Below are 27,196 nucleotides of genomic sequence, written 5' to 3' on the forward strand. Positions count from 1 at the left end.
GGGAGGCTGAGGCAGGAGAATTGCTTGAATCTGGGAGGCGGAGGTTGCAGTGAGCTGAGACCACGCCATTGCACTCCAGCCTGGGCAATAAGAGCGAAACTCCATCTCAAAAGAAAAAAAAAACCACAACATATATATATATAGAGAGAGATTTTTACCACATTAAAAGAAAAAATATAATATGCATATGCTTCTTTGTATTTTTTGGTATTGTACAAAGTTTCACACTGAGCATGTTTTACTTTTTTAAATTTATTTTTGAGACAGAGTCTGTCACTCTCTTGCCCATTGTGCAGTGCAGTGGCACAATCATGGCTCACTGCAGCCTTGACCTGCCAGGCTCAAGCAATCTTCTCACCTTAGCCTCCAGAGTAGCTAGGACTATAGGCATGTGCCACCATGCTCAGCTTATTTATTTGTTTATTTATTTTTGTAGATTTTCAGTCTCGCCATGTTGCCCAGGCTGGTCTCAAATTCCTGGGCTCAAGCAGTCTTCCTGCCTTGGCCTCCCAAAGTGCTGGGAATACAGGCATGAGCCACCACACTTGGCCTCATGTTTCACTTTTGTAATTAGTAAAACAGATCTCATTAAAAAATGTTATCAGGCTGGACACAGTGACTCATGCCTGTAATCCCAACACTTTGGAAGGATGAGGTGAGAGAATTGCTTGAGCCTAGGAGTTTGAGACCAGCCTGGGCAATGAAGCACAACCCCATCTCTACAAAAAATGAAATAAAATTAGCTGAACATAGTGACATGTACCTGTAGTCCCAGCTAGTGGGGAGGCCCAGGCAGGAGGATCACTTGATCCTAGGAGTTTGAGGGCTGCAGTGAGCTGTGCTCATCCTACCGCACTCCAGCCTGGGTGACAGAGTGAGACTCAGTCTCTTAAAAAAAAAAAAAAAAAAGTCATTAACCTACAAGTGTTCTTAGATTCTGTGTTTGATAGTTAATGATTACTACTTAGACTGCTTACGAAGGCCGGGCATGGTGGCTCATGCCTGTAATCCCAGCACTTTGGGAGGGTGAGGCGGGCGGGTCACCCGAGGTCAGGAGTTTGAGACCAGCCTGCCCAACATAGTGAAACCCTGTGTCTATTAAAAATACAAAAGTTAGCCAGGAATGCTGGTACATGCCTATAATCCTAGCTACTCAGGAGGCTGAGGCACGAGAATCGCTTGAACCTGGGAGGTGGAGGTTGCCGTGAGCGAAGATTGCACCATTGCATTCCAGCCTGGGCAACAGGGTGAGACTCTGTCTCAAAAAAAAAAAAAAAAAAAAACCTGCTTACAAATCACATATTGGATATGGATTAAAGTAAGCCCTCTAGGATTTTGAGACAAAGGTAAAAGATCAAATGTTTTATCAGCTTAATTGCTGCAACAGGCGAAGTGCCTATGTGGCAAAAGCCATTTTATTTTTTATTTTTGAAAAAAATATTGGTCGGGTGCGGTGGCTCATGCTTGTAATCCCAGCACTTTGGGAGGCTTAGGCGGGCAGATCACCTGAGGTCCGGAGTTCGAGACCAGCCTGACCAACATGGAGAACTCTCGTTTCTACTAAAAATACAAAATTAGCCGGGCGTGGTGGCGCATGTCTGTAATCCCAGCTCCTCGAGAGGCTGAGGCAGGAGAATCGCTTGAACCCGGGAGGCAGGCGTTACTGTGAGCCAAGATCGTGCCATTGCACTCCAGCCTGGGCAACAAGAGCAAAACTCTGTCTCAAAAAAAAAAAAAAAAAATATGGAACACTTTGCAAATTTACATGTATCCCTCCATAGGGGCCATGCTAATCTTCACTGTACCGTTCCAATTTTAGTATGTATGCTGTCAAGTGAGCACACAAAGGCAGACCTCTGCTCTCAAGGAATTAGATTATGGGAGGCATAGATTAGTGAGAAAAAATGTAAATTGGAGCTTGTTTTCCACATGCAAGCAATGAGGAGATGGGTTTTTAGGAAAGCTGAGGACTACCATTTAAGGAAGACCTATCTGTTGTTGTAGCCTTCATGATATAAGGTAGAAAATGGAAAACAACCTAAATGTCCAGTAATAGAGGAATTATTTAAAAAATTACAGCATTTGATTGTTTTATTCAGAGTTAATGTGATTATTTGATACAGAAGTTGGCTCAGGTCACCTGAAATGGAAAGGTGAAATTTATTTTAAATATTTGTGGGTCGGGTGCAGTGGCTCATGCCTGTAATCCCAGCACTTTGGGAGGCTGAGGTGGGTGGATCACGTGCGGTTAGGAGTTCAAGACCAGCCTAGCCAACATGGTGAAACCTGTTTCCACTGAAAATACAAAAATTAGCCAGGCATGGTGGCCCATGCCTGTCCCAGCTACTCGGAAAGCTGAGGCAGGAGAATTGCTTGAACCTGGGAGGCAGAGGCTGCAGTGAACCAAGATCGTGCCACTGCACTCTAAGCCTGGGCAACAGGGCAAGACTCTGTCTCAAAAAAACAAAAAAAACAAAAAAAAGACTTCATCTCAAAAAAAAACCTATATTTTTAAAAAATTTCCAAAGGAATACATGTTTGTTATAACTAGTGAAACAGTGCAAAACTGTATTTAACATCCTTAAGGCTCTGTCTCCAACCCTTCATCATTTTTATCTCCATGAAGTTATTGATATTAATATAACTTTATATGTTTCCTTCCATATTTTTCTCTATTGTGATTAAATTTTTTCAATAATTTAATTTGAGATATTTATTCTAATTTAATTCTGTATGGTCAGAGAATATGCTTTGTTTGGTTTGAGTCCTTCTGAATTTATTGAGACTTGTGAATGGCCAAGGATATGGTCTATTTTGGTAAATATTCCATGTACACTTGAGAGGAATGTGTATTGTCTTATTATTGGGTATAGTGTTCTATAAATGACAATCAGGTCACTGATTGTTAATTAGCTTGATTATTAACACTAATTAATAATTAGATTGTACAGTGTCACAGTTTACGCTGTACAATTCTACCACATCCTTACTAATTTTCTGCCTACCTGTTCTATCAATTATTGACAAAGGAGTTTTGAAATCTCTGACTATAATTGTAGATGTATATGTTTCTCCTTACAGTTCTATCAGCTGTTTCTTCATGTATTTTGAAACTCTATTATTAGATGTATAAACATTTAGAATTATGTCCTCCTGTTTAATGGACTCCTTTACCATTACCAAACGACTTTCTTTACCCCTGCTAATATCCTCTACTTTGAAGTCTGCTTTGATACTGATATAGCCATCTGTACTTTCTTTTGACTAGTGTTAGCATAGTATTTCTTGTTTTATCCTTTTACTTTTAACCTATATTTGTCTTTATATTTAAAATGTATTTCTTGTAGATAGCATATACCTTGCATCCTGCTTTTTTATCTAGTTTGAAAATATCTGTTTTTTATTTGGGGTATTTGGATCATTTACATTTCCTGTGATTTTTAAATTTTTTTAAATAATAAAAAATAATAATTGTGTATGTGGAGTACAATGTGATTTTTTTTTTTTTTTTTAGACGGAGTCTTGTTCTGTTGCCCAGGCTAGAGTGCAGTGGTGTAATCTCAGCTCACTGCAACCTCCACCTCCCGGGTTCAAGCGATTCTCCTGCCTCAGCCTCCCCAGTAGCTGGGATTACAGGAGCCTGCCTCTGTGTCCAGCAAATTTTTGTATTTTTAGTAGAGATGGGGTTTTGCCGTGTTGCCCAGGCTGATCACGAACTTCTGACCTCAAGTAATCTGCCAGCCTCGGCACGAAATTCTGACCTCAAGTAATCCGCCAGCCTCGGCCTCCCAAAGTGCTGGGATTACAGGCGTGAGGCACCGTCCCAGCCCAAAGTGATGTTTTGATGTATGTGTTTAATCATTGTGGAATGATTGAATCAAGCTAATTAACATATCCATGACCTTACATACTTACTGTTTTTTGTAGTGAGAGCATTTAAAATTTACTCTTGGCTGGGTGTAGTGGCTCATACCTATAATCCCTAAATTAATAATAATGTATTATATACTTCAGAATTGCTAAGAGTACTTTTTTTTTTTTTTTTTTTTGAGACAGGGTCTCACTCTGTCACCCAGGCTGGAGTGCAGTGGCATGATCTCAGCTCACTGCAGCCTCGACCTCCTGGGCTAAAGTAATTCCCCCACCTCAACTTCCTGAGTAGTTGGAACTATAGGCGCACACCACCATGCCCGACTGATTTTTAAATTTTTGTAGAGATGGGTTTTTGCCATGTTGCCCAGGCTGGTCTTGAACTCCTGAACTCAAGTGATCCACCCACCTTGGCCTCCCAAAGTGTTGGGATTATAAGTGTGCACCACCATAGCCTGGTGTCATTTTTCTTCAACCTAAAAGACATCCTTTAACATTTCTTACAGTGTGGATCTGCTGATGATGAATTCTTCAGCTTTTGTCTGACTGAAAACATCTTTACTTAACCTTTGTTTTTGAAAGATACTTTTACCAGGTATATAATTCTAAATTGACATTACTTTAAAGATACTGATTAGCTTTTTTCTGACTTGCTTCTTTCTAATAAAAAATCTGATGTCATCATTATCTTTGTACTTACGTATGTACACGTTCTTTTCCTCTGGATACTTTTAAGATTTAAGATTAGTTGGCCGGACATGGTGGGTGGCTCACGCGTGGAATCCCAGCACTTTGGGAGGCCAAGGCGGGTGGATCACCTAAGGTCAGGAGTTTGAGACCAGCCTGGCCAACATGGCAAAACCCCGTCTCTTCTAAAAATAACAGAAATTAGCTGGGTGTGGTGGCAGGCGCCTGTAATCCCAGCTACTCGGGAGGCTGAGACAGGAGAATTGCTTGAACCCAGGAGGTGGAGCTTGCAGTGAGCCGAGATCACGCCATTGCACTCCAGCCTGGGCAACAAGAGTGAAACTCCATCTCAAAAAAAGAAAAAAAAGATTTAAGATTAGTAACAATTTTGAATATTTGATTATATGTGTCTTGATGTAATTAACTTCATGTTTCCTGTATTTGGGATTTATTGAGCTTCTCAGATATATAGGTCTACAGTTTTCATCAAGTTTGGAAAGTTTTTAGCCATTATTTGTTTTTAAAATTTTTTTGTACAGATGGGATTTTGCTATATTGTCCAGGCTGGTCTCAAACTCCTGGCCTCAAGTGATTCTCCCACCTTGCCCTCCCAAAGTGCTGGGCTTACAGGAGTAAGCCACTGTGACCTGCCCATTTCTCTAAAATAAATTTTGCAGCCCTTCTCCCCACATTGGAGTCCTTTGGAGACACTAATTTGCACATATTAAGCTGCTTGACATTGTCCCACAGCTTACTGATGCTCTTTAATGTTTTTGTTCTTTTGTATTCTGTGTGTTTCGGTTTGGATAGTTTCCCTTGCTATGCCTTCAGTTCAATAATTTTTTTCATCTGCAATATCTAATCTACAATGCCATCTAGTAATTTTTTCATCTTAGACATTGTCATTTTCATCTCTACAAGTTCGATTTAGGTGTTTTTTGTATCTCCATGTTCCTACTTTTTGAATATATGAAATAAAATTTTGATAACTCTTTTAATATCCTAATCGGCTAGTTTTATTTAGTATCTATGTCAGTTCAGGGTCAATTTCTTTTTTTTTTTTTTTTTTTTTTGAGACGGAGTCTCGCTCTGTCACCCAGGCTGGAGTGCAGTGGCGCAATCTCGGCTCACTGCAAGCTCCGCCTCCCGGGTTTAAGCCATTCTCCTGCCTCAGCCTCCCGAGTACCTGGGACTACAGGCGCCCACCACCACGCCTGGCTAATTTTTTGTATTTTTAGTAGAGACGGGGTTTCACTGTGTTAGCCAGGATGGTCTCGATCTCCTGACCTCGTGATCCACCCGCCTTGGCCTCCCAAAGTGCTGGGATTACAGGCGTGAGCCACTGCGCCCGGCCAGTTCAGGGTCAATTTTAAGTGATTATTCTCCTCATTATGAGTCATGTTTTCCTGATACTTGGCATGCTTAGGTTTTAATTTACTCTTTAAAAAATTTATTATTTTTTAAATTGTGGTAAACAACGTAAAATTTACCATCCTAACCATTTTTAAGTGTATTGTTCAGTGGTATTAAATACGTTCATAATGTTGTAGAACCATCACTACCACTTATCTCTGTAACTGTTTTCATCTTGTAAAACTGAGAATCTGTAACCATTAAACAGTACTATTCCATTCCCCCATTCTGCCGCCCCTGGTAACCACCATTCTATTTTCTGTCTCTATGATTTTAATTCCTTAACTACCTCATGTAAGTGGAATCATACAGTATTTGTCTTGTTGTAACTAGCTTACTTCACTTACAATATTGTCCTCATGGTTCATCCATGTTGTAGTGTATGTCAGAATTTCCTTCCTTTTTAAGGCTGAATAGTATTTCATTGTATGTATAGACCACATTTTCCTTATCCATCCATTTGTTGGACACTTGGGTTGCTTCCTTGGTTTTGCTATTGTGAATAATGCTTCTATGAAGATGAGTGTACAAATGTCTCACCACAACCTCCGCCTCCCAGGTTCAAGCGATTCTTCTGCCTCAGCCTCCCTGAGTAGCTGGGATTATAATCCCTATAGGCCTGCACCACCCCGCCTGGTTAATTTTGTATTTTTAGTAGAGACGGGGTTTCTTCATGTTGGTCAGGCTGGTCTTGAACTCGAACTCCCCTCAGGTGATCCGCTTGCTTCTGCCTCCCAAAGTGCTGGGATTACAGGTGTGAGCCACCGCGCCCGGCCACAAATATCTCTTTAAGACTCTACTTTGAATTTTGTGGGGTATAGTTCGAGAAATAGAATTACTGTATCATGTGATAATTCTATTTTTAAATTTTGAGAAACTACCATACTGTTTTCCACAGCAGCTCTACCGTTTTACATTCCCACCAACAGTGTCCAAGCATTCCAATTTCTCCACATTCTCACCGCTTGTTATTTTGTTTTTTTTTTTTAATAGTAGCCATTCTAATGGGTCTGAGATAGTATCTTGTAGTTTTTGTTTTCATTTCTCTAATGATAAGTGGTGTTGAGTATATTCGTATGGGTTTATTGGCCATTTGTATATCCTTTTCGGAGAAATATCTATTCAATTCCTTTGCCCATTTTTAAATTGGGTTGTTTGTGTTTTTGTTGTTGTATTTTAGGAGTTCTCTATATATTCTGGATATTAATCCCTTATCAGATATATGTCTTACAAATGTTTTCTCCCATTCTGCTTGGTAGTTTTTGATTGAATGCCAGACATTGTGAATTTTTACCTTCTTGGTTGCTGAATATTTTTGTTTTTCTATGAATATTCTTGAACTTTGTTCTGGGATGCAGTTAACTTACTTTTAAACATTTTGATCACTTTGATCACTTGCTTTTTATGATTTATTAGGAGGTTCCAGAGCAGTGGTCAGGCTATGGCTAATTATTCTCTACTACTGAAACAAGACCTTCCTGAGGACTCTACCCAGTGCCTTGTGAATGAAAGGTTTTTCCATACTGGGTGATGAGAATATGTGAGAACATGCACTATTCCTGGCCCTCTGTGAGCACTACGCACTTTTCTGTAACTCTTTAGATGGTTCTTTTCCTGCCCTGAGCTTCCTTGTGTTCATTTTGTTATCATTACTCTGCTGAATAGAGTGGGACTGTACAGATGGCTGAACTCGCTTTATGTGCACATTCTCTTCTCCCTGGTGTTCTGTCCTGTGAGTTACCTTCATTTCTGTGGACTGTTCACCTCATCTCCTACTCCATTCAGTCTACTAAACTCTGCTTCAGGTCTATATCCCTGTGCTACAGCCTGGAAACTCTTTCAAGGCAATAGCTCACTTTGTTTTCCATCCAGTAAAGGACACTAAGAGTCACTGTCCTTTATTGCTTGTGACCAGTATCTTGAGAATTGTTTTTCCATATTTATTTGGATTTTTTAATTGTTTCAGGCAGATGTGTAAATCTGACTGTTTTTACTCCACCTTGGCCAGAAGCAGGAGTGCTCATCAATCCTCAATTTAAAAACAAGGAATTGGCTGGGCAGGGTGGCTCACACCTGTAATCCCAACACTTTGGGAGGCCAAGGCGGGCGGATCACCTGAGGTCAGGAGTTGGAGACCAGCCTGGCCAACATGGTGAAACCCTGTCTCTACTAAAAATACAAAAATTAGCCGGCCTGTAATCCCAACTACTCGGAGGCTGAGGCAGGAGAATCACTTGAATCCAGGAGGTGGAGGTTGCAGTGAGCTGAGATCCCGCCTTTGCACTCCAGCCTGAGCGACAGAACAAGGCTCCATCTCAAAAAAAAAAAAAAAAAAGAGAAATTTATCTTTCATGTTTACTCACATTTCTCATTCTATTGTTTTCTTACATTTATTATCCTATAGGTGTGCTAGCAATGACTTCTCACTCACGCGTTGTTTACCTAACAAAGTTTTTTATTTTGCTTTGATTTTTTGAATGATAAATTTTTAGTTGGCTGTTGAAGTCTAAGTGGACAATTTTTTTCAGTTGAATCTTTGGGTTTATAATTTTTATAACATTTTGTAAAAATTTGGCCATTATTTCTTCAAATACCTTTTTTCATTCCCTCTCTAATCTCTGCTTCTTCTATGACTTCAGTTATAAGCATGTTAGACTTCTCGACATTATCCCACAGGATATTGGCTTTTTTCCCCAGTCTGATTTTTTCTTCTGTGCTTTGATTTGGATGGTTTCTATTTCTTTTTGTGTGTGTGAATAGAGACAGGGTCTCCCTATGTTGCCCAGGTTGGTTTTGAACTCCTGGCCTGAAGTGATCCTCCCACCTCAACCTCCTGTGCTGGGATTACGGGTGTAAACCAGCATGCCCTGCCATGGATGCTTTTTATTTCTCTGTTGTTTAGTCCACTGATTGTTTTTCCGGAAGCATCTCATCTGCTGTTAATCTCATCCAATATATTTTGCTTTTCAGATATTTAATTTTTGTTTTTTTTTTTTATTTCTATAATTTACATTTAGGTCGGCCAGGCGTGGTGGCTCACGCCTGTAATCCCAGCACTTTGGAAGGCTGAGGCGGGTGGATCATGAGGTCAGGAGATTGAGACCATCCTGGCTAACACGGTGAAACCCCGTCTCTACTAAAAATACAAAAAAATTAGCCAGGCATGGTAGCTGGTGCCTGTAGCCCCAGGTACTTGGGAGGCTGAGGCAGGAGAATGGTGTGAACCTGGGAGGCGGAGCTTGCAGTGAGCTGAGATCGCGCCACTGCACTCCAGCCTGGGCGAGAGCGAGACTCCGTTTAAAAAAACAGAAAAAATTACGTTTAGGTCTTTCTTATATCTTCATTTTCTCCCTTCATTTTTATGTCTGAATTATATTTATAATATTTATAATAGCTGCTTTAAGTCCTTGTCTGCTAATTCTATTATCTCTGTTATTTTTTAGTCCATTTCTATGGATTGATTTTTCTCCTGGTTATTAATCATATTTTTCTGCCCCTTTGTATGCCTGGTAATTTTTTTATTGGATGCCGGTCCTTGTGAAATGTAATTTGGTGATTGCTAGGTTTTATTATTTTTCTCTAAAGGGTCTTATACTTTGTTCTTGCATGCAGTTAACTTGCAGATCAAGTTGCTCCTCTTGAAGCTTGTTTATGTTATTTTATTTTATTATTATTATTTTTTGTGTGTGAGACAGAGTCTTGCTCTGTTGCCCAGGCTGGAGCGCAGTGACACGATTTCCACTCGCTGCAGCCTCCACCTCCCAGGTTCAAGCAATTCTCCTGCCTCAGCCTCCCGAGTAGCTGGGATTACAGGCACATGACACCACGCCCAGCTAATTTTTCTATTTTTTTAGTAGAGATGGAGTTTCTCCATGTTGGCCAGGCTGGTCTCGAACTCCTGACCTCAGGTGATCTGCCTGCCTCAGCCTCCCAAAGTGATGGGATTACAGGCGTGAGCCACCGTGCTTGGCTGTTTTTGGTTTGTTTGTTTGTTTTGAGATGGCGTCTCACTCTGTCTCGCAGGCTGGAGTGCAGTGGTGTGATCTCAGCTCACTGTAACGTCTGCCTCCTGGGTTTAAGCGATTCTTGTGCCTTAGCCTCCCAAGTAGCTGAGATTACAGGTGTGCACCACCACACCTGGCTAATTTTTGTGTATTTAGTAGAGACGGACTTTCTCCATGTTGGCCAGGCTTGTCTTAAACTCCCGACCTCTCAGGTATGAGCCACCACACCCAGCCCTGTTTATTTGTTTTGTTAGAGTGGCGTCTTATCAGACTTTACCCTACGGTTCATATATAATTTAGCCCTACTACTATCAAATACTTTGCTTATTATGAGGTCTCTTGAGTCTGGCTAGCAGAAATGTGAACTGCTCCTATCCCTGTGTGACTTTGGGATTTGTTCATATACTACTTTCTGGTAGTTCTTTCCCTAGCCTCCTGGAGTTTCACCCTTGTCATTACTGAGCCAGAGATTTGGGATACAGGTCATGTGTGCTCTGTCTCTGAGTGTGGAGCTTTGTCCTTTCCAGCACTCTGTTCTACAGAGTTTTGCTGCTTGACCACCCTGAACTATGATCTCTGTTTCAACAAAACTGCTACTTTCTCTTTGGCTTCCTCTTACCTTCATTGCAGTCTGTAAACTGCCCTCATTTGAATACTTTCTCTCAGGGAAATACTTTTCTCTCACCTTCCTGAATTGCCTGTTTATCCAGGGCCTAAAAACAGTTATCTTAACCATTTACTATACATATTACATTAATTTTTATATCTTCTTTTTTTTTTCCAGAACAATATAGCTGAAGTACAAGAATTGCATTCTGAATTAATGTGGAAAGACTTTATAGACCACATCAGTAGTCTTCTACACAGTGTGGAAGTGGAAGTCAGTTACTTTGCAGCTGGAATTATTGCCCATTTAATATCCAGAGGTGAACAAGCTTGGACATTGAGTCGTAGCCAGAGGAATTCTCTGCTGGATGATTTGGTAGGGTCATTCCATACCAACAAAAGACATTCATAGTGGTTAAACTATCAAAGCCTCATAATGTAGTAAATAATGCCGTGCTAAATAAATATTGTAATCCTTTCTTGTGTGTCTTTTGTCTTCCAGCATTCAGCTATTTTGAAATGGCCAACTCCAGAGTGTGAGATGGTAGCATACAGGTAATTAGTATCATAATTAACAGTAAACCAGCAACCTAGTCTAGAGATCATTCCTAAGAGTCATTCCTACTAGATGCATAATTTTTCCCTCAGGCACCTCAGTATTGGTTATTTATTTATTTATTTATTTTGAGACAGAGTTTCACTCCGTTGCCACAGCTGGAGTGCAATGGCATGATCTTGGCTCACTGCAACCTCCACCTCCCAGGTTCAAGCAATTCCTCTGCCTCAGCCTCCCGAGTAGCTGGGATTACAGGCGCCCACTACCACGCCCGGCTAATTTTTGTATTTTTAGTAGAGATGAGGTTTCACCATGTTGGCCAGGCTGGTCTTGAACTCCTGACCTCAGGTGATCTGCCTGCCTGGGCCTCCCTAAGTGCTGGGATTACAGGCGTGAGCCACCACACCCAGCCAAAAGTATTGGCTTTAAAAGAAGCAAAGTATTTTGACTTTTTTCTACCACCTATCACTCTTCATGTTTCCTTCATTTCACATTTGTTGAAGACAAGTGCTAGGAATTTGTTCTATGCTCTTGAAATTCAAAGATGAACAAAGACATGGTGTCTGCACACACGAATTTTATATCCTTGTGAGGGAGAGCAAATGTGGATCAGATAAAATATCATTACGCCAGATGTCCATAGAATGTTATGAAATTAAAGGTGAAGCCCAGCGGGGTAGCACATATCTGTAGTCCTGGGAGGATCACTTGAGCCTGGGAGTTTGAGGCTGCAGTGAGCTGTGATTGCATCACTGCATTCCAGCCTGAGTGACAGAGCAAGACTCCAAATGTAAATACACACACACACACACGCACACACACACACACACACCTTTCAGAGGAAGTGAGTTGTAACCTGAGTGTTGAAAGATAAGGAGAGGCAGGAGATTTTTAAGAAGAAAAAGCATCGTATTAATGCAGGAAGGTCTAAAATAAAATGACACATTGAAGGAATTAGAAGTAGTACCAGATTCGGGCCAGGCACTGTGGCTCATGCCTGTAATCTCAGCACTTTGGGAGGCTGAGGTGGGTGGATCACTTCAATCCAGGAGTTCGAGACCAGCTTGGCCAACATGTTGAAACCCCTGTCTCTACTGAAAAAACAAAGTTAGTGGGGCGTGGTGGTGCACATAGTGGGGCATGGTGGTGCACACCTGTAATTCCAGCTACTTGGGAGGCTGAGGCATGAGAATCGCTTGAACTTGGGAGGTGGAGGTTGCAGTGAGCTGAGATGGCGCCACTGCACTGCAGCCTGGGTGACAGAATGAGACTCTCAAAAAAGGAATAACACCAGGTTTGGTTGGGGAAACAGTTTGTAATAATTTATTAAAGTGCATACTGGGCCTGGCATGGTGGCTCACACCTATAATACCAACACTTTGAGAGACTGAGGTGGTAGTATCACTTGAGTTCAGGAGTTGGAGACTAGCCTAGGCATCATAGTGAGACCTCATCTCTACTAAAAAATAAAAAAACCTGGGCATGATGGCATGCACCTGTAGTCCCACCACTTCGGAAGGCCAAGGCAAGTAGATCACTGGAGCTCAGGTGTTTGAGACCAGCCTGAGCAACATAGTGAGACCCTGTCTCTACAAAAAATAAAAAATTAGCTGGTTGTGGTGGCACATCCCTATAGTCCAAGCTGCCTGGGAGGCTAAGGTGGGAGAATCGCCTGAGCCTGTGAGGTTGAGGCTGCAATGAGTTGAGATTGCCTTACTGCACTCCAGCCTGAACCACAGAGCAAGACCCTGTCTCAAATAAATAAATAATAAAAATAAATAAATAGGCTGGGCACGGTGGCTCATACCTGTAATCCCAGCACTTTGGGAGGCCAAGCGGGCAGATCACGAGGTCAGGAGATCGAGACCATCCTGGCTAACACGGTGAAACCCTGTCTCTACTAAAAATACAAAAAAAAATTAGCCAGGCGTGGTGGTGGGCACCTGTAGTCCCAGCTACTCGGGAGGCTGAGGCAGGAGAATGCCGTGAACCCAGGAGGCAGAGGTTGCAGTGAGCCGAGATCGCGCCACTGCACTCCAGCCTGGGCGACAGAGCAAGACTCCATCTCAAAAAAATAAATAAATAAATAAAATAAAATAATAAATAAATAACAAAAATAAAAAAAGAAAGTGCATACTGGATGCCTAACTCTGTTTGTAATTAGATAACTTGATAACTAAATTACTAATTACCTGAAGTATTTAATTTTTATTCAACTTATTTTTTTTGTTTGGTTCATAAGTGCTGATGTTGCCATCATTTTTTTTGTTTCTCCAACTTATGTTCTACCTATTTTTATTCAGACCAGTAGAAAATAGACGGGATAATTATACTCTTTTTCATAGTGTTTTACTAGTTAGTTATCACCTAATTTCTCTATTTCTTAGTTTCCAAACCAAGGTCTACTTATCTTCAAATGTGTATCTTTAAGACTAAAAAAGTGCTTTTGGAAAAATTTTTTCTCTTTTAGTACCATGTTCTAATCCCCTTCCATCTTCTGTACTGAGTCATGTCTGAATGCAGTCTTCTCTGAAATGGTTAAGACAAAGAAATGATATTCTATAGCTCATTTATATTAGTCTAAATATAATAGGATAAAATTTTGAAAATGAAAAGTTTAGAATTCACTGCTTTAGGAAATTACACAAAGTATGGGATGTAACTTTGATTCTTTTCTTTTGAACCTTTAGGTCCTTTAATCCATTTTTCCCATTACTTGGCTGTTTCACAACACCAGGAGTCCAGCTATGGGCAGTTTGGGCCATGCAACATGTCTGCAGCAAGAATCGTATGTACCAAAAAAAGAGAACTGTGTTTTTTTTCTTTAAGTGAAATTCTCATTTCCCAGGAAAGATATTTCTAAATTGTGTATTAAAGTGATTTTTAAGAACACTGACTTAAAATGTAAGGCAATCTTAGGTTATAAACTTAAGGTATTCTTTTTTTTTTTTTTTTTTTTTTTTGAGATGAAGTCTCGCTCTTATTCCCCAGGCTGGAGTACAGTGGCACTATCTTGGCTCACTGCAACCTCTGCCTCCTGGGTTCAAGTGATTCTCCTGCCTCAGCCTCCCAAGTAGCTGAGATATCAGGCACCTGCCACCATGCCCGGCTAATTTTTTTTTTTTTTTTTTTTTTTTTTTTTTTAGTAGAGACGGGGTTTCACCATGTTGGCCAGGCTGGTCTCGAACTCCTGACCTCAGGTGATCCGCCCGCCTCAGCTCCCAAAGTGCTGGGATTACAGGTGTGAGCCACTGTGCCTGGCCAACTTTAAGGTATTCTTTCAGAATGAGCATGGTGTAACTAGGCACTGAATGACAGTGGTGAATGAGACACTGTTCTCACCTCAAGGAATTTAAAGATTAGGAGACTACAGTGAGTCCATGTGTTGAGTAAAAGGTCTTAAGTAGATCCATTGTTTATGGTACATTCCGGTGCCCAATTCTCATTCACCCAAAATTCTGTTGTTCAAGATGTCGCTCCTAGCACCCATGGTTTTTGAGGAAGCAAAGTGTTTGAATCAGGTTCTGTATTATTCTTTGAAAGCTATGATGCAACTCATTTATTTATTTAGAGACAGGGTCTCTCTCTCTATCACTGGAGCTGGAGTGCAGTGGCATAGTAACAGCTCACCGCAGCCTTGACATCCAGGCTCAAATGATCCTCCCTCCTCAGCTTGTAGCTAGGGCTACAAGTGCATGTCACCATGCCTGGCTTTTTTTTGTATTTTTTGTAGAGACGGGGTTTCATCATGTTGGCCAGGCTGGTCTCAAACTCCTAGGCTTAAGCGATCTGCCTGCCTCTTCCTCCCAAAGTACTGGCATTACAGATGTCAGCCATCAAGCGTGGCCTAATTATTTATTAATATAAACTAATTCCACAAATGATTTGACACAAGAAATACACAGAACCACTTTAATAGTAAAGTGTGTATATATATACATATATATATATATGTGTGTATATATATATATATATATATATATATATATTTTTTTTTTTTTTTTTTTTTGGAGATGGAGTCTCACTTACTTTGTCACCCAGGCTGGAGTGCAGTGGTGCGATCTCGGCTCACCATATCCTCTACCTCCCAGGTTCAAGCGATTCTCTTGCCTCAACCTCCAGAGTAGCTGGGACTACAGGCCTGCACCACCACCCTTGGCTAATTTTTGTATTTTTAGTAGAGACAGGGTTTCACCATTTTGGCTGGGCTGATCTTGAACCCCTGACCTCAGGTGATCCGCTGACCTCGGCCTCCCAAAGTGCTGGGCTTACAGGTGTGAGCCACTGTGCCTGGCCTATTTTTAGTTTTAATTAGAAGTAAGGAAAAATAGTTTTTCAAAAATTATAGGGGCCGGGCATAATGGCTCATCCCTATAATCCCAGCATTTTCTGAAGTTGAGGTGAGTGGATCGCTTGAGCCCAGGAGTTTGAGACCAGCCTGAGCAACATGGCGAAACCTAGTTTCTATAAAAGATGTAAAAGAAATTAGCCAGGCATTGTGGTGTGCTCCTGTAGCCCCAGCTACTTGGGAGGCTGAGGTGGGAGCATCGTCTGAGCCCAGAAAGCCAGGCTGCAGTGAGCTGTGGTGGCACCATGCACTCCGGCCTGGGTGACAGAGTGAGACTCTGTCTCAAAAAGGAAAAAAAAAAATTCTAGGATAGAGGGAAAATAGTCAAATGTAGACTTGTAGGCCATGCATAGGGATTTTCGTGGCTCTGCTGCAAGTAAAAAGCGACATGGTTCTCCATATAAGAGGGAAACATTCCATATCCTTGTCAGGGGAGACGGGGAGGGGAGAGAACTTTTTACGAGCAGTTAACTATGAATTAAATTTCTTCTATTGGACCTTAATAGGGGACATACTATAAAGGGCCTTGTATAGGATATGTGAGAGTTGTTTTTACCAATATCCTTTTAGCAGAAGTAGTAACATTTTGTGAGATTTTCGCTTGGGGTTTTTTTTTTTTTTTTTTTTTTTTGAGACGGAGTCTCACTCTGTTGCCCAGGCTGGAGTGCAGTGGCATGATCTCAGCTCAGCACAACCTACACCTCCCAGATTCAAGCAATTCTCCTGCCTCAGCCTCCCGAGTAACTGGGACTACAGGAACGCGCCACCATGCCTAGCTAATTTTTGTATTTTTAGTAGAGGCTGGGTTTAACTATTTTGGCCAGGCTGGTCTCGAACTCACTCGCCTTGGCCTCTCAAAGTGCTGAGATGACAGGCATGAGCCACCGCACCCAGCTCCTTCTCTTGTATTCTTTGATGAAAACTCACTGCATACCACAAAAAGGCAATGCAGTAAAAGCTCTTCTGTGTCAGATAGAGAAGAATAATTCAATGAATGGGATGTGACCGAGAAAACTGCCTTGTACCCACCTGAACTCCCACCTGGAGGCTTATCTGGTCCTTCCTCCTAGATTACCCAGAAGCAGAGTTGTTCACTCATGAATCGAAAACTGTCTCTTTAGCTACATTAAATTGTCTCTGCCCTAAAGTCTTTTTCTTTTTACTGTACCCACAGGTTTTGAGGACTCCCGAGTTTCTTAACAGTTGATCCCATCATATTCCCAGTCTCTAATCTATAGGTTCCTTTCCTCATAACTCAAGGAATGGACCTTTCACAGCTCAGTAGGAGAAAATAAAACATAATAAGTAAATAATAGTGCATTTTCGGCTGGGTGTGGTGGCTCACGCCTGTATTCCCAGCACTTTGGGAGGCCAAGGCAGGTGGATCACAAAGTCAGAAGATCGAGACCATCCTGGCTAACATGGTGTAACCCCATCTCTACTAAAAATACAAAAAATTAGCTGGGCGTTGTGGCACACATCTGTACTCTCAGCTACTAGGGAGGCTGAGGCAGGAAAATCACTTGAACCGGGAGGTGGAGGTTAAATTGAGCCAAGATTGCACCACTGCACTTCAGCCTGGGCGACAGAGCGAGACTCTGTCTGAAAAAAAAAAATAATAATAATAATAGTGCATTTTCATACGAGTATTTATTTTCGTCACTACTTTTAGGTATTATTTAGGTTTTACTCTATGGAATGACAGCCCTGAATAATTTATTCTTTTTTTTTTTGAGACGTTGTCTTGCTGTCGTCCAGGCTGGAGTGCCGTGGCGTGATCTCGGCTCACTGCAAGCTCCGCCTCCCACGTCACGCCATTCTCCCGCCTCAGCCTCCCAAGTAGCTGGGACTACAGGCACCTGCCACCACCCCCAGCTAATTTTTTTGTATTTTTAGTAGAGACGGGGTTTCGCCATGTTAGCCAGGATGGTCTCGACCTCCTGACCTCGTGATCCGCCCACCTCGGCCTCCCAAAGTGCTGGGATTACAGGTGTGAGCCACCATGCCCAGCACCTGAATAATTTATTCTAAAATGCACTGTAATTTGGGGAATATTAGAATATTTTGTCTCCAACTCAGATAGTTTAGGTTCCTACCTTGTGGGCATATTTTGTTTATATTTAAATGGAATTCACTTCTATTTGTATTAAAATGTTTTAATGTGGCTGGGTATGGTGGCTCACACCTGTAACCCCAGCACTTTGGGAGGCTGAGGCAGGCAGATCACTTAAGGTCAGGAGTTTGAGACTGGCCTGGCCAGCCTGGTAAAACCCTGCCTCTACCAAAAATACAAAAATTTAGCCAGGTGTGGTGGCTGGTGCCTGTAGTCCCAGCTACCCAGGAGACTGAGGAAGGAGAATTGCTTGAACCCGGGAGGCAGAGGTTGCAGTGAGCCAAAATTGTGCCATTGGACTCCAGCCTGGGCAACACAGCAAGCTGCAGTGAGCCATGATCACCCCAGCCTGGGCAACAGAATGAGACTGTCTCAAAAAAAAAAAAAAAAAAGGCAAATAAAATACCTCAAAAATTTAAAAATTGTATATGCAGTATGAGTGCCATTAAGTTTTTAAAAAGTATAGGAAATGCGGCCTGGCACTGTGGCTCATGCCTGTAATTCTAGTACTTTGGGAGGCTGAGGCGAGAGGATTGCTTGAGGGCAGGAGTTCGAGACCAGCCTAGGCAACATGGTAAAACCCCATCTCTACTAAAAATAAAAAAATTAGCCAGGCGTGGTGGCATGTGCCTGTATTTCCAGGCTGAGGCACAAGAATCACTTGAACCCGGGAGGCGGAGGCTGCAGTGACTTGAGATTGTGCCACTGTACTCCGGCCTGGGCAACAGGGCAAGACTCTGTCTAAAAAAAAAAAAAAAGCATAGGAAATGCATAAAAATATAACAACACTTACTTGTGATTTTGGGTCAAAGATAAGGTAGTTATGATTGTTTTTATTTTTTTAATACAGATTGTATATGTCTTGAGGTTAGAAAAATCAAATTAGCTATTTATTGATTGAATGTGTAGGCCTTGCACTGTAGACATAACATCAGTATAGAGGTTATTTATCAAGCTGTAGCATGTTAGTGGTCAATAACAAAACAGCTAAGAAAAATGGCTCCTAGAAGTCATTTTTTTGTGGAATAATTTTCAAATGTTTTAAGAAAAGCTATTTCTCCTGTTTTGTGGTTTTTTTTTTTTTTTCAGCTTCAAGGTATTGCAGCATGCTGATTGAAGAAGGAGGATTGCAGCATTTATACAACATCAAAGATCATGAACATACTGATCCCCATGTCCAACAGATTGCTGTGGCCATTCTGGATAGCTTAGAAAAACACATTGTGCGCCATGGGAGGCCACCTCCCTGTAAAAAACAGCCCCAAGCCAGACTAAATTGATAGCTATAAGTATTGGATAATTGAATCACAGGAATCCTTTTTGTGATTGGTCCATTTGGAATATCTTACCCTCCCTGATGTTTTGGGGGTTTCTATGACAAGAGTCATAATATCAGTTTGGGATTGATACTGTATAGTACTGCCCATGTGAACAGTCTCTAATTTGTCTTGTGATTTTAACTTATTAGTCAAGAAGGGTCTCTTCCTTTATCATTGCCTTTTAGGAAATTTTCCACATCTTTCGGTGTTTGAACTTACTTGTGCTTGAGATTCTACAGTTTTATGGTAAAGTTTGCACGAACCCTTAGGCCAGACTTTTCTGATCTCAGAGTCCCTTCCAGTCAATTTGCAGCTTCACATAAGCTGTTGACCTGATTTCTGACACTGCTTCCGTTGTAAATTTTATACTGCTTCTATATAAAATGCCTTTCTTCTCTATCTGTGTATCTTTTATAAGATGTCCTTCTTAGTGTGAAAGAAGGGAAATGTGGATCATCTTGTGGAAGCTAATCACTGGCAGGAGCCTGGATGGCTGGCGGAAAGATGTATGAGAGAAAAATTATGAAGGGAGAACAGAGTGTAGGAACTGGGAATTGCTTTCATGGTATAGGTTTTAAAATGAGACAGGCTACCCTTCGGGAGCCCACCTCTCTTGAGGCGGTGAGCAGAAGCTTGTTCTCCATATTTATACCTAGAAGTGTGGACTGCTGCTTCCTGCACAGACTGCTGGTTATTCTCTAGGAATATTTCCCCAAGCACCACAGTATAAAATATTACAGCACTCTCTGTTAAAGACTAACTGTCTACATCTCCATATGTCGTATTGTTGTGAAAATGTGATTTTAAAAAATTATCGCCAGTTAAAACTGGCTATTCTTCTCCTCTATTTCAAAGTCATTTTTGTTCAGTGGAATAGAGACAACAACATGGTGTTAACCTCTCAGTTAAAATACAATTGACACCAGTAAATTTTGCCATAAAAAGTTAAAATCTCTTGTTCAAAATATGTGTATCTTGTTAATGTGTTCATGTTAGAGAAAGTGTCCCCATCTCACTGCCAAAAATGAAAGAAAAGAAACTCTTTAAATGATTAAATGTAATGATTCTACTCGCAGTGCATAACAGCACATATTTTTGACGGATTATTTTTTAGACAATTACCTCTCCTTAAGGTATCTGATACAGTATAATAAAGAATCACTGGCCGGGCGCGGTGGCTCAAGCCTGTAATCCCAGCACTTTGGGAGGCCGAGGCGGGCGGATCACGAGGTCAGGAGATCGAGACCATCCTGGCTAACACGGTGAAACCCCGTCTCTACTAAAAATACAAAAAATTAGCCGGACATGTTGGCGGGTGCCTGTAGTCGCAGCTACTCGGGAGGCTGAGGCAGGAGAATGGCGTGAACCCGGGAGGCGGAGCTTGCAGTGAGCCGAGATCGCGCCACTGCACTCCAGCCTGGGGGACAGAGAAAGACTCCGTCTCAAAAAAAAAAAAAAAAAAAAAAAAAAACCACTTATATCAGTAATAGCACTTGAGAGATAGCAAGTCACCAAGAAACTTAATTTTCATTTAAAATTTTATTTTGTGAATAAGGTCAATCTACAATCCCAGATAACTACATTTTTTTCATAGATGGCCAGTGTTTTCAATAGAGATTTAAAATTATAGTGATTACTCGGAAGCATTTTAATTTAGAAAGGAGCTAGTTTGTTAGTTCACTGATGACATTTTTTGACAAACATATTTTATACCATTATCACAATAATCAGACTTGAATTTTTTTGGAGTTCCTTCATGTGAATGAAAACTGAGTTAAAAGAAAGTAGGCATTTAGGTCCGGATGCAGTGGCTCATGCTTGTAATCCCAGCACTTTGGGAGGCTGAAGCAGGAGGATTGCTTGAGCCCAGAAGTTCAAGACCAGCCTGGGCAACATAGTGAGACTTGATCTCTACCAAAAAAAAAATTTTTTTTTAATTAGCTGGGTGTGGTGGCACCTGGGCAACAGAGCGAGACACTGACTCAAATAAATATCTAAATAGATATTTAGAATCACTGAAAACCATATTAAATGCTGGGTTAATGCTGACTTAATTGGCTTAAGGAATTTTTATAGGTGTAAGATAAATTTTCACAGACTAAGTTTATTTCAGACAAAATAGAGAATTCTTTTAAAAGTTTTTTTTTGTTCTTTTCTGTATATTAATGTCTAAGACAAAGTTCAGAAAACGAGATGGCCTGTGGTAGTTTGGAAATTGCTAGATATGTTGACCGTTTCCAGGTCTTTTATCTAGTGTAGTTAAGGGAAAGCCTATTTAAGAAGTTTGGCTTCAAGTTTCTGTTTTATAGTGTTCAAGACAAAAGTGCATATTTCGTTACAGGCTAATGCTAGGTTTTTGTCTTTACAAATTATTTTCAGAAATGGCTAAAAGTGTACAGAAAACAGTAAATCCCTTCTTTACTCAGAATAACTTCTTAATAGATGAAGCATCCAAAATATTTAAAAGCAAGGGTGGGCGTAGTGGCTGTTGCCTGTAATCCCAGCATTTTGGGAGGCCGAGGCGGGCGGATCACTTGAGATCAGGAGTTCGAGACCAGCCTGGCCAACGTGGTGAAACCCTGTCTCTACTAAAAATACAAAAATTAGCTGGGCATGGTGGCTTTTTTGCACGCCTATAGTCCCAGCTACTTGGGAGGCTGAGGCACGAGAATCACTTGAACCCAGGAGGTGGAGGTTGCAGTGGGCTAAGATGGTGCCACTGCACTCCACCTGGGCAACGGAGTGAGACTCTTCTGGGGGAAAAAAAAATTAAATTTCCTACTTTTTTTCTTTTTGTAGAGACAGAGTTTCACTCTGTTGCCCAAGCTGGAGTGCAGTGGCACAATCATAGCTCACTGCAGCCTCTTGGGCTTACATGATCCTACCCCCTCAGCCTCTGGAGTAGCTGGAACTACAGGCTAAATTTCCTACTTCGTGAACATCAGTAGTGGCCAGATACTTCTGAGTCTTAAAAGCATAATAATTTATTACATCCCAAATATATAAAAATTTGAGTGCCTTCGCAGTCGGGATGGTTCCTAAAATTGTGTATAGAATTAAGGCACAGAATTGTCTGTAAGGTCCTGAATCTGGCTAAAATACAGTGGATGTATATATTGGAATTATGAGGCATAAGTGGCCAGTATCTATAGTTAGAATCTACAAGGCCTCCCTTTTGCACCTGTAGACTAGAATGTAACTTTTATTGGTGACTTTGAGTGTTATCTCTCAGTGGCTAGAGGTGCTATTTCAAGCACAATTTAGACTAGGGTTGAACCACTCATTGTTCAAATCATTGGTGGGCTCCAATGTAAAATATCACTACATCAGGCCGGGCATGGTGGCTCACGCCTGTAATCCCAGCACTTTGGGAGGCCAAGGTGGGCGGATCACAAGGTCAGGAGATCGAGACCATCCTGGCTAACACGGTGAAACCCCGTTTCTACTAAAAATACAAAAAATTAGCCGGGCGTGGTGGCCGGCGCCTGTAGTCCCAGCTACTCGGAAGGCTGAGGCAGGAGAATGGCGTGAACCCGAGAGGCGGAGCTTGCAGTGAGCCGAGATCGCACCACTGCACTCCAGCCTGGGCGACAGAGCGAGACTCCGTCTCAAAAAAAAAAAAAAAAAAAAAAAAAAAAAATATATATATATATATATATATATCGCTACATCAGTCCACAAGCAACAGTAAATCTAAAGGAAATGGAATTTGACTTTTTAGAGTATAATGGTGTTCTAGGGCATAATGAGGAAAATTTTTAAAAAATAGATTATAATGATAAATATTGGTATCATTGAGTAAAACATACAGATTTGAGCAAATACAATTAAGGCGTCTTATTTTTTGCATCAAGTAATTATTGCTGTGGTCTTTCTACTCCACAAAATAATTTTTTCTTTTTGCAGTTGAAAATTAACTGCATTATTAACTAATTAATAAAATAAATCAAGTGGTATAAGGGATTAGTTTACCCTCAAGCCAATGACTCCGTGGCTACTGATCTTAGTTAGTTTAGGATTTTTAAAAAGCATATCAGACCCCCAGTTTCAGGAATTGACTATAAATATTGCTTCTTGTCACCCCGGGACAGTAATGCCTTATAGTGGCACTAGTCACCTTCAGTAGATAACACATGGTGGAAGTGAATAAAGCTGCATGGGAATTTGCTTTCATGATATATTTCATTTGCAAATTTCCACATAATCAAGTTTTATGTTTAAAACCATCAGTTCTATATATCTAGCTTTAGGAAGTTGCCCTTACAGGTGAGACCTTTTGTGTTAATCTGTTTTCTCCCCAGTCATCTTATTTGGCTATGTTAAAAAAAAAAAGAGCGAGAGAGAGAGATGGTGTCTCACTGTGTTGCCCAGGCTGGTCTCGAACTCCTGGCCGCAAGTGATTTTCCCACCTCAGCTTCCCAAAGTGCTGGAATCACAGGCATGAGCCACAGCGCCTGGTCTTAGCTGTGTTTTTAATTATGCCATGCATCAACATAACATCGGGCCATCTTCCTATCCCTTTTGAGCACATTTTAAAACATATTTTATATGCTAAATTAGGTTAATTTACCAGAGATTTAGCTTAGTGTTTTTAAACGCATTACTCCTATAGAACAATGTACAGCTGTACCCAAGGTTGAAAAGAGGTAGCAGGGGAAACAAACTTGTATATGGTGAAACCCATCCCTCTCCTGCCCTCTAATGGTATGTTTACATTATTTGGTTATTATACAACGTTTATAGTTGTATAAACAGTATTATTAAACTGAAGGCATAAGTTAAAGGAAGTATGTTACTTTGAGCTGATGTAGGCTCTTCCACTTTTATCTGTGTTTTACTTCTTTGGGGACTTTGTATTGCTAGGACTTCAGAATACTAACTTTGACACAGCTCCCAGAGAGGTTTGCAAACTTTGGTTTCCCTCTCAAATCCATGGTAGCAGTTTCAAATGAGTTTGTGGATAATGGATATTTAGTCCTTATCATTTGCTGTGTATTGACAGTTTTTAATTTGCAGTATTCACTCATGAACTGTTTTATTTTAGGAATAATGCAAAACCAACCTTTGTCCGGTGATGAGAATAGCTGTATGATAAGAGAATTTGCTCATTGTGCTTTAAATGAGTAACTGTTTTACCTTTTTTAGTATTTCATAGACTTTGCATGATATGGTACACTCCTAATTATGCATTCTTTGGTTTCCAAATCTTAACCTAAGATACTTTGTTAACTGACTGGTAGCCTAAGAAAGAGACTTTTCTTCCTGTTTTTCTCTCTCCCCATTTTTTGGGGTAAGTTTTGCAAAGATCAGTGCTGTTTCTCATGACTCTAAAGTAAAGGTCTTTTGGATAGCACAGCCTAACTTTACAGCTAGACAGAATGGCTATTAAGAATATTTCCAAAATCCAAATTAATCAAAATTATTTTGTGGGAAATCATAAATCTACTTTATTAATATTATGTGCTTAATTTTGGACTTATTTTGGGAACAACTGTTCAAATTGGGTCCTTTTAAGCTTATTTTAAGCAGCCTAGAAGAAGCTACTTAGTTAATGAAAGCTGAGACACTTTAATAAAAGCAGGATCTTAAGAGCATTGTTTTTCCTTAAAAACTTTATACTCTCAGATAATCTGCAACAACAAAAATTAAGAAATCCCTTACTTTTGTAGAATTCCCACTGTCAAATTCTCACTGACTTACGAGTGTGAGAAAAGTTATGTTTTGTTTGAATTCTGATAGAACAGTTTAACTCCTTTCTAAGGATATAAAAAATTCATTGCAAAGTGTGTATATTTCAAAGACTCTCAATTATCTGTACTGAAGGCACTGTTCTCACTATGGCCAGATGAATGGGAGTATTCTGTACATGAATCATGCTATATTTTAAATCAGGACATCACTTAAGTATTAATGTTGTGTGTACAGATTTTTGTTTTGGGATTTTTTTTTTGCCTAAATAAATGTTATAAATTTTATGTAAAGGGTGTCTTGTCTACTTTTATTCTAGACATTTGGCTTTAAAAGTTAATATTAATGCAAACTTCAAATTCCTTAGTGATCCACTTCTAATGACTGCTTTCTGAAAAAGGCTACTTTTATTGGAGAAGTTTTTATTTTATTTTTTGAGACAGGGTCTTACTCTGTCACTCAGGCTGGAGTGCAGTGGCATGATCGTGGTACATGCCACCACACTCGGCTAATTTTTTAATTTTTTGTCTCCCTGTGTTGCCCAGGCTGGTCTTGAACTCTTGTCCTCAAACTATCCTCTTGCTTCAGCCTCCTAAAGTGCTGGAATTAGGTGTGAGCCACCACGCCCAGCCTGCAGACATTTTTAATACTGGAACATCATCCATTTCCTTTTTGGTTTTTTTTTTCCCCACTCAGCGGCGGCCTTTAACATTCATTTCCTTAAATACCTATGCTAAGTACTATTTAAGTGTTGTAACTTACATAACTTATAAATACTTCAGGGAACTTAAATTTACTGGAGAAGAGTAAATATTAAATAAACAGATAAATATTGCATAACAGTGTATTACAGACCAGTCCTCAGTACTTGTTGTAGAGAGACAGACCACACCTAATCCAGACTGGACACCCATTAGACAGTCCAAGAAGACTTCCTGGAGAAAAGATTTGAGTTGACATTCACACAAAGATTGAGATAATTAACTGGCATAACGTATATTGTTTCAGTGCACTTAGTGAGGGGGGTCCTAGAGACTGAAGTATTATATTCTTATATTAATATAAGGACTCCATGGCTGGGAAGAATCCTTAGTGATTTTAGTTTCAGAACCTTCATTTTACAGTTAAAATAGCATGATGGTTCACATCTGTAATCCCAGCACTTTGAGAGGCTGAGGTGGGAGGATTGCTTGAGCCCAGGAGTTCAAGACCAGCCTGGGCAACAAAGACCTCATCTTTACAAAAAATAAATAAATTAGGTCTACAGAGTATTCGGGAGCTGAGGTAGGAGGATTGTTTGAGCCTGGGTGGTCAAGTACTCCAGCCTGGGCGACAGAACTAAACCCTGTCTCACAAAAAAAAAAAGTAAAATGAGTTTGTTGAAGTCACATAGCAAGTCAGTGACAGACTGCACTACAATGCTTTTTTTTTTTGAGATGGAGTCTCAGTCTGTCACCCAGGCTGGAGTGCAGTGGCACAATCTGCAACCTCTGCCTCCCAAGGTTCAAGTGATTCTGCTTCAGCCTCCCCAGTAGCTGAGATTACAGGCATGCACCACCATACCTGGCTAACTTTTGTATATTTAGTAGAGACAGGGCTTCACCATGTCGGCCAGGCTGGTCTTGGACTCCTGACCTCAGGTGATCTACCCGCCTTGGCCTCCCAAAGTGCTGGGATTACAGGCGTGAGCCACTGCGCCCGGCTATGTGTCAATTTGGCTGGGCCACAATGCCAGTATTTGGTCAAACAATACTGTGGATGATCCAGTGCTGGTGTTTTTGGATGAGATTAACATTTAAGTTGGTAGACTTTGAGTAAAGTAATTTGCCCTCCAGGATGTGATGGGCCTCATCCCATCAGTTGAGAGTCTAAGGATAACAAAATACTGACTTCTTTGAGCAAGAAGGAATTCTCCAGCAAATGGCCTTCTATTTGAACTGCAATATTAGCAATTACTAGAGTCTCCAGCCTACCTGCCACTTTGTATATTTTGGACTTGCCACCCTCCATAATCGAATGAGCCAGTACATACACACACACACACACACACACAGTTGTGTTTCTCTGAAGAACCCTGACTAATATCAAACTTGTAAATATGGTAATATTATTATGTACAACTTGTAAAAATGAAAATCTGAATATAGGTAAGATTCTCATTACCTACTATAGTAAATGTCCTTTCATTTCAGTATCAAATGAGACTCAGTTACTAAGAGCAGCAGCAACAAGACAACACAAGAAAAACTGGCTTAACAAAAAAGCATAAGGAAGAGGAGGAGGAAGAGAAGAAATGTATCATCTTACGTGACTGACCTGCAGGTCGAGCTTCCTGGAGAACTGGATCCACATCTCAAAAATACCACCATGGCTTGGTTTCTTTTTTTGAGACTGAATCTTGCTCTGTCGCCCAGGCTGGAGTGCAGTGGCATGATCTCAGCTCACTGCAACCTCCGCTTCCTGGGTTCAAGCGATTCTCCTGCCTCAGCCTCCTGAGTAGCTGGGATTACAGGCGCGTGCCACCACACTTGGCTAATTTTTGTATTTTTAGTAGAGACGGCGTTTCTCCATGTTGGTCAGGCTGGTCTCGAA

At 40.8% G+C, this 27,196-nt stretch overlaps 1 protein-coding gene and 1 non-coding gene across 4 annotated transcripts in view; one reads left to right on the forward strand and one right to left on the reverse strand.

The window, feature by feature from the left end:
- Positions 1 to 27,046, forward strand: part of ZYG11B (zyg-11 family member B, cell cycle regulator) — a 108,228-nt gene extending 81,182 nt beyond the window's left edge. Inside the window, exons 11-15 of one of the 3 annotated variants that reach the window (XM_030818817.1) lie at positions 10,759 to 10,956; positions 11,083 to 11,135; positions 13,827 to 13,924; positions 18,687 to 18,693; positions 26,797 to 26,879. In XM_030818817.1, coding sequence (XP_030674677.1) covers positions 10,759 to 10,956; positions 11,083 to 11,135; positions 13,827 to 13,924; positions 18,687 to 18,693; positions 26,797 to 26,806 — 366 coding nt within the window. In that variant the 3' untranslated portion in view covers positions 26,807 to 26,879. Of the gene's footprint in view, positions 1 to 10,758; positions 10,957 to 11,082; positions 11,136 to 13,826; positions 13,925 to 18,686; positions 19,942 to 26,796 lie in introns of those variants that run through there. The other 2 variants (XM_030818816.1, XM_030818815.1) reach the window with 2 other exon arrangements.
- On the reverse strand, positions 1,738 to 1,842 carry LOC115836774. Its single transcript, XR_004031795.1, has one exon. It is a non-coding gene; the product is annotated as a U6 spliceosomal RNA (small nuclear RNA).
- Positions 27,047 to 27,196: the final 150 nt, after the last annotated feature.

This window comes from Nomascus leucogenys, chromosome 9 (genome assembly GCF_006542625.1).
Source record: "Nomascus leucogenys isolate Asia chromosome 9, Asia_NLE_v1, whole genome shotgun sequence".
Classification (NCBI taxonomy): domain Eukaryota; kingdom Metazoa; phylum Chordata; class Mammalia; order Primates; family Hylobatidae; genus Nomascus; species Nomascus leucogenys.